This window comes from Megascapheus bottae, chromosome Y (assembly GCF_031878675.1).
Source record: "Megascapheus bottae isolate mThoBot1 chromosome Y, mThoBot2.hap1, whole genome shotgun sequence".
NCBI lineage: Eukaryota > Metazoa > Chordata > Mammalia > Rodentia > Geomyidae > Megascapheus > Megascapheus bottae.
Genome location: NC_143548.1, coordinates 6177524 through 6192438, shown reverse-complemented (window position 1 = coordinate 6192438; position 14915 = coordinate 6177524). Strand labels below are relative to the sequence as shown.

Genomic DNA, 14915 nt, shown 5'->3' with positions numbered 1-14915 from the left:
GAGGACATCATGTCAATATTTGGCGGGGGGATTCACCGGCTCTTTAGTACCAGGCCATCTGGCTCTTCCTCAAGCTTTGCTGATAGTGAAGGAATGGCAGGGAAGAAGGACCATCATTCACAGTGAGCATTTCATTTTACTTTTGCCTCCCCTCGCGGTGGAGCCCAAAACTCGAGAATCCCTCGGCGGCCCACCCCTTCGTGTTACAGCGCCCACGATGCCGACTTCCTCAACCGCTTGGCCCCTTACATCCGGGACCTTCAGGACGCCAAATGGGTGGGGCCGAGGCGGGGGCGGTCGCTGAAGCGGGAAGCGGGAAGCGGGTCATCGCGTCACCATAGAGACTCCGGAAAGAAGGTAAGAAATACAGGAACACGGGTACAGCACCGATTTCTGAGCGGCGGCAGGGACTGTCCGAAGCTGAATCCTCTCCCGTGAAGAGAGAAATCGTTGTGGCGCCGACGTTGTAAGAGTTGTACCTCAGGTTTTACCGGACTTCCTAGACACATCCTTTCAGCACGGTAGACACTGATTCACCTGTGCACGAAAAGGTATTGTTGGCTGGGGGTCGGGAGGAGCGGGGCCTCACAGGCTGCTAAAAGCCGGCTTGGGGCCCGGTTCCGTGGAAGGAAACCCCGCGGAGCTGGAAGTTGTCCCGAGTGGGGGATGGGCTTACACTCTGTGGTGTCCCCGAGGAAAAGCAGCGGAAAACCACGTCCGCGGCGGAGAATCTCCGTTGTCTAGAAAGCCTTCGGCCTGCTGCGAGGGGCTCTGGCTTCCTGCGACGGGGATTTTCCCACAGCGAATGCTCTCCCCACTTGCCCAAACCACGGTCCGCCATTTTGGGGGGCGGGGCGGGACGTGCGGTGGGCTGGGTGGTGAGGGGGCCGAGGGGTGGGGTGCGGGGTGCAGTGCGCTGCGGTGGGAGGGACAGCTGGGGAGGTGCGGTGTGCGGTTCCGTGCGGTCGGAGGTGAGGTGGACTGGGGCGGGGTGGAGGGCCCGGGATGGTGAGGTGGGGTGCGGGGTGAGGTGGGGTGTGAGTGGTGAAGCGGGAATGGCGGTGGAAGGAGGCCCGGGTGGTGAGGTGGGGTGTGAGTGGTGAAGTGGGAATGGCGGTGGAAGGAGGCCCGGGTGGTGAGGTGGGGTGCGTGGTGAAGCGGGAATGGCGGTGGAAGGAGGCCCGGGTGGTGAGGTGGGGTGCGTGGTGAAGCGGAATGGCGGTGGAAGGAGGCCCAGGTGGTGAGGTGGGGTGCGTGGTGAAGCGGAATGGCGGTGGAAGGAGGCCCAGGTGGTGAGGTGGGGTGTGAGTGGTGAAGCGGGAATGGCGGTGGAAGGAGGCCCGGGTGGTGAGGTGGGGTGTGAGTGGTGAAGCGGGAATGGCGGTGGAAGGAGGCCCGGGTGGTGAGGTGGGGTGCGTGGTGAAGCGGGAATGGCGGTGGAAGGAGGCCCGGGTGGTGAGGTGGGGTGCGTGGTGAAGCGGGAATGGTGGTGGAAGGAGGCCCGGGAGGTGAGGTGGAGAGCGTGGTGAAGCGGGAATGGCGGTGGAAGGAGGCCCGGGAGGTGAGGTGACGTGCGTGGTGAGGTGGGGTGTGAGTGGTGAAGCGGGAATGGCGGTGGAAGGAGGCCCGGGTGGTGAGGTGAGGTGCGTGGTGAGGTGGGGTGTGTGGTGAGGTGGGAATGGCGGTGGAAGGAGGCCCGGGTGGTGAGGTGGGGTGTGAGTGGTGAAGCGGGAATGGCGGTGGAAGGAGGCCCGGGTGGTCAGGTGGGGTGCGTGGTGAAGCGGGAATGGCGGTGGAAGGAGGCCCGGGTGGTGAGGTGGGCTGTGAGTGGTGAAGCGGGAATGGCGGTGGAAGGAGGCCCGGGTGGTGAGGTGCGATGTGTGGTGAGGTGGGCTGTGAGTGATGAAGCGGGAATGGCGGGTGCGGTGGAGGCCCTGGTGGTGCCGTGGAGGCTGGGGTGGTGAGGTGGGGTGGAGGGCCCGAGGTGATGCTGTGCTGCGGGGGTGGGGTGTGGTGCTGAGCTTGGGTGATCAGTTGGGGTGGGGGTGTGTCATGGTGTTTGGTGTGGAGGGTGGGGTAGCTAGTGGGTCGGGCCTGGACCCTGGGCCTACTTGCTGAGCCTGACCTCCTGTCCCTTATTGGGCTCAACCACCTGAGCCACGCAGCCACTCCTGATTCGCTGGGGCTGAGCTGGAGAGCAGAGTCTCACCAGGGCTATGTTAAATGGAGATAGAGGAAAATGGTGATGGAGAGTTCATGAGTCCTTATATTTTTGAAACTGCACACACTACATGCAGTGTACTCTTACTGAGAAATGGAGTGTGAACACTGTACATGTGAACTACTCTGATTTGCTCAGTCTGGTCATCTGTCTTGTATCCCACAAATATATAACATGTTCCAGTGAAATAGTGACACCCTGAACATTTCAATTCTTAGTTTTGTACATGCAATAAATTTATCACAATCTTCCAAATCTTCTTACTTTGACCTAATAGGCCAGTGATAGCGGTGCTTTATATATGACAAATTTTGTTGTTTCAAGTAAGACTCATTAAGGTCTAGTTTTTCGGGTTCCTTGACTAGAGTGTTAAGCACACTGAAAACTTTGGATTTTGATTTTTTTGTTTGTTTGTGTGTGTGTGTGTGTGTGTGTGTGTGTGTGTGTGCACCTTACAGGAAAAGGATGGCATCTGATCAGCCTAGGAAACTGTTTGTAGGAGGCCTTAGTGCAGACACCAGTGAAAAGGACCTTAAAGGGATCTTTTGTGTGTTTGGACACATAGCAGAAGGTAGGTCTTTGCTTAAGCCTCTGTGTGGGTAAATAGATGTTGAATACATGAAATAATAATCTGAAAATGGTTCAAATAAAATGTCTGTTCTTGAAACTTAAAAGACAAATACTACATTTTAAATGAAGCACTGACTCCCTGCAATGCCCTAAGCATCTGATAGCACTGAACATGAAAATAACAAATGTGTTGTGGAAACATGTGAAATATGATGGGCTTGTTGTTACTGAAATATTAGTGAATGTGTAACAGGGATGGATGTCAAGAAAGCTTTGACTGCTGTGCCCATCAGCATAGTATTAAAAAGGAATCACTGTTCATGCCGTTTTATTCTCCATGTCCTTACATACACTAAAACGGTTTCTGTATATTGCAGTTATTTTGCTGAAGAATGGGGAAACGAAGAGGTCTAGAGGCTTTGCTTTTATTACCTTTGATAGCCCTGCGGATGCTCAGTGCGCAGCCAAAGAGATGAATGGAAAAGTAAGCATCTTTTAGTATTATCCTACTTCTGTTCAGCACTTGCCAAAATTGGTTTCTTTTCTGCAGTTGATATAATATATGATGATGTGGTGAAAAGGTGATATGATGCCATTTGGCCCCATTGACACTTTGTGTTGTAATATACTCAGAAATGGCTGTCAATCATGTCCCTGTGGTTCACAGTTCATGAACCTAGGATTCATTTTAAAAGAGGATGCAGTCAGGCCATGGAGGCCACAGATGATTGTGTTAGACATCTGAAAACAAACAAACCAGGCCGGGATTTGGCCTAGTGATAGGGTGCTTGCCTAGCATTCACCAAGACCTGGGCTCCATTCAACAGTACCACATACATAGAAAGTAAGCCAGAAGAAGTGCTGAGTCTGAAGTGGTGGACCTCTAGGCTTGAGAAGCCCAAGGACAGTGCATAGGCCCTGAGTTAAACCCAGGACTGGCAAAAAAAAACCAAATTGAAAAATAATGTTTTTATCATCTGTTACAAGAAGTAAAATTAAAAGCCAGTAAGGCCGAGAGCAGTAGACTAGGAAAAACCTGAGCAACAATTTACAAGTCCCAAGTTCAAGTCGCTGTAGGAACAGAGACCAAAATCTTGAGAAAGGAATTAGATGTGCACAGCTTATTGAGTAGATATTATAAACTTGTTTCATGTTCCTATTCCAAGATCACTATCAATAGTATGTTAGCCCTCCATCAGTTAGACCTTGCTGGGCATTAGTGATCATTGTGTAGTCCTAGCTATTGGAAATGGCTGAAATCTGCTGGAGTTTAGTTTCAACTATATGAGCCTACATGTCCTAATAAGGAGAAAAAGTCCAGGTCATAGAAGTCTGTCTCAAGTTGTAACAGGCAGTGTAAGCAGTCCAGTGAGCTTGAGGTGTTGAGTTATAAATTGGAAGCTAGAAAAAATAAGTAAATAAAGCTACAACTTTAAAGAAACCTGCAAAAAGGACAAACAGAACAGATAAGGAAAGAGAAGCATCAATGAAAAAAATGAAAAGAAATCAAATGTATTACAAGTTGTGGGAAGATTTTTGATGGTTGTTTCTGTCGGGTATTTTTGTTTCCCGGTCCTGGGAATTAAATTCTGAATCTCTGCTCTATCCTTGGGCACTTTTTCCTCAAGGGTAGGGCTTTGCTAGTTGATCTATTGTACCACTTCAGGCTTTTCTGTGTATATGGTACTGAGGAATTGAGCCCATGACCTCATTCATTCTTGCCGAGGGCTGTACCACTATGACAGGCTCCTGGCCCTTCAAACTGTTTTGTTTGTCTGTCAATTTTGGGTGATCTGGGGGTTTGAACAAAAGATTACTGCTTGCTAAACAGATACTCTACATGCTTAACAATTGTTTTTATTGTTAGTGTAAATAAAGATGATGTACAGAAGGATTATAGTTATCTTAAGTAAAGAGTGGGTTTTTTTTTTTGGACCATGGCACCCATATTCTACTTCTTGCATCATGCCCCAGCTTTTTTGGTTTAGCTATATTTTCTTGAGCTGAAAGTACTGCTTACTTGCCTGTCTAAACTACCCTACATTTTTCTAACTAACAGTGACATCTGACTTGCTGTGAAAATCTTGCACTGATCGTTTACCTTCCTAATCTCCTCCTACACATTACCTGGATATTTCCTAGCAACATGGAAGTATTTTGGTGACATCAAAGCTTTAAAAGGCACATAGGCAGGGTCACACAGAATTTTTGTGAAAAGTGGTGTGATGGAAACTAACATGGACAAATGGATGGATCCTTTCTCTCCTATAATTCTTGGCATTCCTCATGCAGAACGATTTCAGTAAATCACTCGATTATTTTATAGTAGTGATTATGGATGGCTTACTTTTTTCTATCTTGAATACAATCTATGTCTTTGAGGATTACAAATTCTAGAGGTAGTGTATCTCTAGCCTCTTTAGTTTTTCTGTTATCTGCCCATTGACACTGGAATTCAGGTCTTCAAGGTCATGCTCCATTTTCCCCTCACACAGGTGGCTCTATTTCAGTCAGTACTAAATTTTTGCTAATAAATTGAAGATAAGAGCCTCCTGGAGGTTGATACCCAAGTAGAATTTAAATCACTGTTCTAAGGTTTTGAAGCCACTATCTATTCTGGGGGTAGTTTGTTTTCCTTTTTTTCCTTACATAATTCTGTCACCTTTTGTGATTCTTTTATCGTTTAAGCTCTGCCTAGTATATGCCCGCATATTTTAGCCCTTCCTGTTTGTCCTTAAAGATATTACTTCATATATCTGCCTTCTAAAAATTGACTTGGCTTCTTCTCATTTGATAACTATACACAAAAATTTAACAGCTGAAGAGGAATTATTATCAGAGATTTATTTTGCTATAGTTCAAGCAGAAGCACAGATGAGCATATCCATAAACTAATGTTTTATTCTTTCATCCAACTCATGTTTTATTCAGTTCTTCCTCTGTGTTACTCATTAAAGCAGTACCAGCAGAGTATTCTGAATATGTACTCTGTATACTTTTATCTCAGGTTAAGGAAAATGAATGCACTTCATTTGATGGAAAATACTTGTTAATTTGAAGCATATACTTTGTGCTTTTTCATATTTGCAAGAAAATATGAAGTGGCAACAAAAAACTCAAAGCAAATTAGATCGCATTACTGGTCAAATTCTTTATTTTTATTTTTTCAGCTGTTGGATGGGAAAGTAATTAAAGTAGAGCCATCTTATGGCAAACCATCTTATGCCAGTCGTGGTAGAGAGAGAGGACCACCTATCTCAAGAAATAGAGTGACCCAAACAAGTCTGGGCTATGGAAGAGGAGGAAACAGTGGCCATTCTTCGTCTGAAGGGAACTTTGGTAATGTTTTAAAAGAGAAACATACACACATAGGATTGAAAGCCAGGAAGTTTGTAGAGACTGAATTAATTCTCACTCACTTCCTCATGAGCTGAACTTAAATTTACTGCTAATAAGAAAGCTAGTTCTAAGCATTTTAATAAGTAAGATTGACTTCACAAAACACTTTTAAATTCACTATAGTGTTGCCATACCATTATAGAAATAGCACAAAAGTAAAATTTTGCCCTTACTCATTCAACAAGTTTTCTCTCTTGAAAGTCATCATATGCTGGGAGCTTAGCCTAGTGGTAGAAGTGCTTGCTTAGCATGCACTAAGGCCCTGTTTCCATTCCTGGGTACCACAACCATGGAAAAAAGCTGGAAGTGGAGCTGTGGCTCAAGTGGTAGAGCTCTAGCCTTGAGAAAAGTTCAGGGTCATGATCAGGCTCTGAGTTCAAATCCCAGGACTGGCAAAAGAAAGAAGTCATTTGTAATGCACCCAGTATGAAGCAGTGCTGTAGCTTAAGTTATAGAGCAATAGCCTTGAGCTGCAGAGGTCTGGAGCAGCAACTACGCATAGAGCTCTAGTCCCACAATCCCTCCTCCAAGGAATGGAGGCATAGGTGGGGAGAGAGAGAGAGAGAGAAAGAGAGAAAGAAATAAAGAGAGAGGGGTGGGGAGTATCCATATTCTCTGATGAATATATAAAGTTGAAGGGTTAGTCATGCAATTGGTTTGTTTTTGTTAAAAGTCATATAAATGTGCTCTTCTGTGATCTGTCTACATCTTGAGCAACGCTGAAGTTTAAATTTATGAACTAACTAGAGCCTTCCATTCTCAAATGTGCCTTTGGTTTGTGAAAGACATAGAAAACTCATGTTGTATGTCTTTGTTGTGTTGTATGACCAGAAGAGAATGAGCCATAAAAAGATGTCACATAAGCCTTCCAGATATTTCTTTTTCTTTTATTTGGAAAAGCGTGTCCTTACTATTTCACTTTTTGTTCAGTCCTGGCTTTGATCTCAGGGCCTGAGCCCTGTCCTTGGACTTTCTCAAGGATAAGTTTACCACTTGAGCCTCTGCACCACTTTCAGGTTTTTTTCCCTATGTATGTGGTACCGAGGATCGGAACCCAGACCTTCATGCATTCTAGACAAGCACTCCACCACTAGGCCAAATTCCCAGTCCCACTATTTCACTTTCAAAAGCATAGTTTGGCCTTAAAAAGGAAATTATGAAGTATGTACTGAACATTTTATTTATTTATTTCATGAAGGTACCAAGAATATAGCTGTTAGTTCTAGTCATAATTGCAGACACCTCTGTAAAGTATTGCAGCGTTTGTTGTGAGTTAAGATAGATAGATTTAGATCTTTTCTTGTCCATTAAATTAATCTTGAGAAGCAAATGTCAAACTGAATTTGAGGATCAGTGTGTTTATATGAGTATACATTTTGTTTTTCTCAAGGAATTTTCCCCAGCCCTTAAGTATGGACACATTATTTCCAGTTACACAGACAATAGAAATGATAGAATTATTTTTATACCATGGAGGATGTCCATTGTATATCCATTCTCTTTAGAGCACATTGTCTTTATGCCTCATTTTTGGGTCTTATACTCTCTAGTTGGACTTATCTTAGGTGTATTTGAGTTCATATCAGCAATGTGTCCCAAAACATGTTTTCACAACCAGATTTAGATGAGTAGAGATGAGCAGAATTAATGTTCCCGTTCAGCACTGTTTTAATTCTTTCCTGTCCTTGCCTCTTAACTCTCCAGTTTTTCTCTCACATTTCTCTTTAAATGTGTCTTGAGGCTTTAAAAGTTTCTTTTTATAAACTGACATTGTAATTTAATCAGTGTGATTTTTTTTATAACTTGCTCTTGAATAATAAAAGGTAATTCTAGGGTCTGGAGCTGGGGAGGTTCATTTGGTAGAACACACCCAATGAACAAAATGCAACAGTTGTAGTTCCACCATAAACCTTAAAAAAAGACAGTAAGAAAATAGGTAATTCTAACTTTTATGAATTTGGTGAGGCCTTTATGAGTTTGGTAGATAAAGTATTAGCTCCTTAACTAAGAAGATGTTGTTTTCAATTCAGGTGGCAGCAGATATAGTCCCAATTTCAACATGAGGTCTCCAAGGAGACCCTTTCCGGTTAAAAGAAACCCATTTGCTAGAATTGGCAGTCCTCCTCCTAAAAGATCTAATCATTCTGCTGCAGTGGGAAGCAGTTTTAAAGCGGGAGAGCAAGGTATCTACTGCCTAGTAAAAGAGAGCTTCTTGTGAGTGAGTATTGTACCGTATGAATGAGATGAAGCTGTTGTCAGGTAAGTCCTTTGAGTGTAAGAAACAAAACAGGTGGTGAGATTCGTGTGGGCATTTTGATTGAGAGATCAGTTGAGCTTTTCTCATCAGGTGATCTTTGAGATTCATGAGATATAACTATTTGGTGGTTATAGTTTTTAAACTAGTATAAAATCAGTGCTTCAGGTCATTGGTATAATATTCAAGAGATGCATTGCTTTTAGATCTCTTGGAGAATTTGTGGGTCAACTTCAATCAAGATTCTCTGCTACTCAAGTTTCTTTTTAATAGGTTATGTGAGCTCTCCATGGGATAGTTTTCTTCTTTTGTATGCCTGCTCTAGTTTTAAATTCTGTGCCATTGGTGAAAGGAACTTTTTTATTTGAAAGACAGTCCTTTATTAAAATTGTTCTCAAACCCAAATATGATAAGTTATCTTAACCTCTATAGGAATTCTTCCTCTTGAAGTCCATCACTAAATTTCCATGTAAAAATTACGTTACATTTGCATTATTACAGTGATGCTTACCCTGACTCATTGGTATTGATTATGTAAAAATAGCAAGGCATATGAAAGTATAGTGATCCAATTTGTGCTGCCAAGAATTGTGCTATTGAAAGGAATGGATAATTAAAACAAATGATACAGGAGGAGTCTACTGTGAAACATCATTTGTCATGAGGTGGAAAGAGATCACTGGAGGCTTAGAAGCTATTTGAACTAAATTCAAAATCACAAGAGGCAAAGTTAAAGTGATAGATTATTTAGTTGCATGTAAATCTCATAATGCAATTCATTTTGCAATTTGAAGCACATAAATAACTACGGCCATAAATTTGTAGTCTCAAAACATGCCTAATGGACACATTGAAATGGCTTGAGCACAGAATTCAAAGTAAGCCTGAGATGACTAATGTAGCAAAACTGGAAATGAGGATTGAGCAGAAGAGATAAAAGTACAGATAGATACTAGCATAAAGTTGAAAGGATAGCCAATAATTTGAAAGTCATAAATTTAGGACTTTTGCTTGACCTTTGAATTGGGAGTAAGGAACTTTATGGTCTATTTACATTTTATGTGTAGAAGGTATAAACAACCAGCATATTTCCACTAGGAGATTAAACAATAATCAAAACACGTTAGCTCTAGGAATAAGGAAGTTGAGTTATCCTGTGAAGATTTTTATTTACACATGATTTTAGAAGACATAGTATGTATATTACATATTAAATATATATTATAAATATATCATTATTGATTGATTTTTAGATCTGTATATATATATATATGTAACAGTGAACTTTTGTATAATATTGACATCACACAGTAGGAAACTAAATTAGCATAAAATAAGGGCATCTTGCTCCATGATCTTGATATGGAGCCCAGCAAATGAGGACAAATTAGAATGTATGTATATATACAGGATTCTGCATGTGAAAAGTCAAAACAGGACTTCAGTTTTTTAAAAATGTCAGTGGTGGGACTTGAACTCTGGGCCTGGGTGTTGTCACTGACTTCTTCAACTCAAGGCTGACGCCCCACCACTGGGCCACAGTACAACTTACAATTTTGTGGTGTTATCTGGACATAAGACTCCTATGGACTTCCGTGCTCAGGCCAACTTTGAACCGTGATCTTCAGATCACAGCCCACAGAGTAGCAAGGGTTAGAGCTGTGAGCCACCATATCTAGTTAGGATTTCATTTTTATCAGGGAAATATGAGAATTGTTTCTGTGAGTTGAGAAATGGACAGTTACATTTTAATTTACATTGGAATTATATTACTACACACTGTGGAGGTTCTGCTCTTATTGCTCTCTGCTCTTATGCTTTTCATTTCAGTTTGTAGACAAACAAAAGGAATAGAAAAGGAAATAAACATTGTAAAACATTGCTTAAATGCAAGGACCAAACATTAATTTTTACAATGTAGGCGAATATTTGTCTCATCTCTGAAGCACAGGTCTAGAGAGAAGTATAAAGACATCTGAACTTTTAAGAACTATTCAAATTGGTACTTCTAAGGTTTAGAAAGAAAATGTTATGCATGAGCAGTAGCATGTAGAATGTTTGCCTAACAGATGTGCTGTGTACACTTGAAGTGTTTATGTCTAATCTTAGACTAGTTGCAAAACCGGTGGAGACAGATTTTTAAAAGAAAAGGAAAGGAAGTGAAATGGCTACAGAAAAATAAATGTCTACATGTCACATTCAGCATCACTCCAGGCTTTTGTTTTGTTTTGTTTTGTTTTCTGGCATCTTAGGGATTGAATTCAGTAACTACACACTCCCATGAGCTTTCTCAACGTTTGCACTCTACCACTTGATCCACAGAAACACTTCCAGATTTTCCTGTATATGTGGTACTGAGGAACCAAGAACTTTGTGCATGAGTCTACCACTAGGCCACACATTTTGAGCCCTTAGCATCATTCAAAGTAACTTCATCTTTAGAACAATCCGTACCTACAACTGTTATGTTATATATGTGTGTGTGTATGTGTGTGTGTGTGTGTGTGTGTGTGTGTGTGTGTGTGTGTATGGAGAGAGAGAGAGAAAGAGAGATATAGACAGACACAGACATGCACATACACACACACACATATACATATATATATATATATATGTTCATTTTATAAGGGTATTTAAAAAGCTATACTTTGGGCTTTGGATTTTGATTTTATTTTTCTAGATGGGCTGTATTGCTGTGTTGTTTTCATGTGTCTCAAGGCAGTAGTGGCAAGTCACAGCATACCATCACACCATAATAAGGATATACTAAGCGATTTTCCATCCACAAGACCCAACATGTTAAATAAGCTATGTCAGATGTGTTAAGTGTATTTTTCTTGTTTGATATTTTAATCTCATGATGCTTCATGGAATGTAATCTTATTTTAAATCAAGAAGATTCTCTTATGTTAGTCTTTGCTCCACTAATAAGACAATAAAAAGATATTCTGCAAACTATTTGCACTATAAGTATGCAGTGAGACTTTCAATGGTACTTTGAGAAGAAATATGACGAATCAAGTAAGAACATCCTATACTAACAGTGATTCAATTAAATGTGTATGTTGTAGCTGTGAAAGAAATTTCATTTAAGAATTAACATTTCAGAGGAAGAAGTTGGTATATTTTGGAATACTTTAAAAATATTCCTCACAGGACAGAACAGTGTTTAAATTTTCATTTTATTTCATACATTCTCAGCATGAAATACCTACCATAAACATTTTACAATTAAAGGTTCATTGTCATGTGGGAGAGAAACTTATGAAATGATGCTCTGGAGAAATCCAGTCTCTTTTGAGAGAGATGAAGTTGCATCACCGAGGGCTGGTATTTATTCAACTAATTACAGGTAAATAAGATAACTAAATGACAAGCCTTGTAACAGGCAGAAATTCTGATGAAAGCATTTTTTCTTGTTGTCTATTGTGTTCTGAATTGTTTCACATGTGATTTGGGCTTTGGTTTATGTGATTTGGAGAACCATCTACTCACTTACTCTGCCCATTTTTACCTTGGAGGCCTTTCCTGTTTTCCAAGAGGTGTTTGAGCTCTGTAAGTTAAACGTTGTCATAGTTCATTTTCTACTTTGAATTACACTAGAGGAAACCACATGAGTTCTCGAGACATCAAGGATTATGCTGGAGCACCTAGAGAATATGCATACAGTTATTATGGAGGTTACTACTCAAAAGAAAAACGTACTTCTAAAAGCTACAGGTATTACCCGTTCTACTAAATATGCTAACTGAAGTTGGTAATGGTTGCATTGATTGCTGCCTTTTTTTAAAATTTAGTGATCGTGGTGGCTATGATGGAAGTCATGGTAGAAATGATCATTCCAGTGGAGGTCCTTATGGAGGCACAGATGTCTGTTGTGGTAAGAAAGAGTCCAGTGTTGACACATAAATGACAGAATTACATTGCTACCCAAGCAGGGAAAACTAGTGTCAGCTTTTGGTTACTTTGAGTATGTTTTGTGATGTCTTAAAGCTGGATAAGGTATCTCATAACACTTTACCTTAAGGAATATTGTCACAGCATACGGTAAAAGGGTGCTTAACCCTATCAAGCAGCGATAACAATGAATAATTAGAATTTATGTCGTCTGAGCATGTCAAAACCAAGTATTTCATGACATTTGCTACTTAAAACTCATGTATGATACAAAAACAGTGTTGTCATACAGTAGTATGCCATCTCATCTTTGATCTTGCAGCAGAGGATTACCATACTGCACCAACTACACAAGAATTCACCAGGACCTGTGGTGGAAACAGTCAATATGATGATAACTGCAGCTCACAATATGAATGGGGAGGAAGAGATGAACATACTGCGAGCAGCCAAAGAGATACCCATTTGTGTGATCATCAGTATGCTGGGAGACGAGAAAGAGGGCCTCTTCCTTCTCAGGGGAGGGGTTACGAGGCTCCTCATGAGTCATAAAAGTAGCTCAGGAAATGTAGGTTCACAGGAGATTGGGAGATTGTGGTGGAAGGCTTGTAAGAGGAGTGAGAAGATATTAGAAGCATTTTTCACTTGCATGCCAAACTTCATTTTCCAACATACTAATAGAATAGTACTTTTCAATATTAAGAGAGTATCCCTAAACTAGTTTGGTTTAGAGGAATAAGCATATGTTTATATTCATGTTAAAATGGTTTTTTTTTCATCTGGACAAACAGTACATTTGAAGAGATCCACTGGTGTTTATGTTTCTTGAGAAAAGGAAGTTAGGATGGGGGATTAAATGTCAGAATCGTTAGTGTTATGGATGTGAGACACCAAGCCTGACAAGTACATTGCATCTTGATCATTGTTGCCTCCTCCTTTCTTCTCAATTGTTCTCCCTACCACATCTCTACTCTCAAGTTAGTTAAGTTTTAAATAATATGCATTGAATATGGCTGCCTTTTCCCACCTGTCTCCTGCATTCATATTCCCACCCCACCTTAACAAGTTTCTGCTCCCCATATTCGTTTTGTTAAACAGTGCGCTAGGTTTTGAGAGGTGTAACACATTTGGACACCTTCTCCACTGTACTATTTTTTCTCAGTTTGTTGTGTTATTTGTGTTGTATAAGGTACCCTGTCTGTTGGTATTTTTACAGAATAAAAGTACTTAGATAGAGTGCTGTCCACTGTCTGAATTTATGGCTGCCTCACACACACATGAGAAAAGTACCAAAATTTAAGTTTGAACCTAGGGAAAAGTAAATATGAAAGAGAGACATTTGAGGATGGAGGGAAAGAATTAAAAAAGCACTGAGTGTTCAGCAAAGCTTATAAAACAATAATTATGCTTATTAGAATACTTTGGGGAGTGGAATGAAAAAAGTAGAACAGAGATTTTACATTGACTAGACATGTCAAGGGACAAAGTGGAAGAAGAAAAGCCACAAGGATTAGTAATTGCCACCAGGAAGTTAAAAATTCATGATTGCAACCTGGAGACTGGAGAGAGGAAGGCAAGACTCAAGGAGCAATTAATGCTGGAGACCAGTAATGCTGGAATGTATGTACTCAATTAGAAGGATAAATAGTGTGTGGAGAGAAAGCACAAATCATTTTTGTGTGTTTCCAATTAGGTCGTGTAACATCACTTTGCTCTTCTTCCTTCTTCTCCACTGGCTCTAGAGGAGGAGGAGCAGTACCTAGAGATCAGAGATTGGAACACCAGGGCGCTGTCCCTCTTCAGCAGTACAACTGCTGCTTTCATGCTAGAACTGGTAATTCCACACTCAGGAGTAAAACAAGTATGAGATAAGCACCTATGTTCTTTCTTTACACTCTCATAGACTAAAGTCTTTCTGCCTAGGAGGGTCCATTCCATATACACATACACACGTAGAAAAATATGGTAATATGGTAATATGCTAATCAGGTGGAATCAGATCTAAAATGGAAAGGAAAAACAGAAAGTAACACCGGAGTTTCTATCACTAGGCACATGCAGAAGAAACAGTTTCAACGAGGCTAGCAGATTTTCCGGTGATGTGCACACAATGGATAACTATGAACTTGTGGAAATACAACGTGAAGTACACACATCTTATATGTTGAAAGAGGAAGAATGTATTACTAGTAAAGGACCTCTGATAAGAAAATATTGTAATTGGACCTTGAGTGAAGCCCTGTGGTAGAGTGCTTGTCTAGCATGCAGGAAGCTCCGGGTTGGACTCCTTGGTACCACGGCTACACAGAAAGGAACAGAAGGGGTGCAGAGATCAAGGACCGGGCCCAGGCCCTGAGGTCCAGCCGCAGGACTCACACGAAAAAAGAAAGAAAGGCATAAATCCATACAGACACACACATAGAGACACACACGTACACAGTGAGATCTATACATGTATCTACGTATGGCTTGTTTATGGATACGGAAATTTGTGCACGTATGTACACACATAGGCATACCTATGCATATATGCATATAGATGTATGTGTATATATGCATGCCGTATATATGGGT

The 14915-nt window shown here is 41.3% G+C and overlaps 1 protein-coding gene across 1 annotated transcript; it reads left to right on the top strand.

Moving 5' to 3' along the window:
- The first annotated feature begins 367 nt into the window (after positions 1 to 367).
- On the top strand, positions 368 to 13042 carry LOC150040241 (RNA binding motif protein, X-linked-like-1). The gene is made up of 9 exons (XM_090327291.1): positions 368 to 466; positions 2680 to 2792; positions 3169 to 3275; positions 5962 to 6130; positions 8221 to 8373; positions 11682 to 11796; positions 12048 to 12164; positions 12242 to 12324; positions 12664 to 13042. The coding sequence occupies exons 2-9, from the start codon at positions 2687 to 2689 to the stop codon at positions 12891 to 12893; spliced, it is 1080 nt and encodes a 359-aa protein (XP_090183417.1). The 5' UTR covers positions 368 to 466; positions 2680 to 2686; the 3' UTR covers positions 12894 to 13042.
- The last annotated feature ends 1873 nt before the right edge of the window (positions 13043 to 14915 follow it).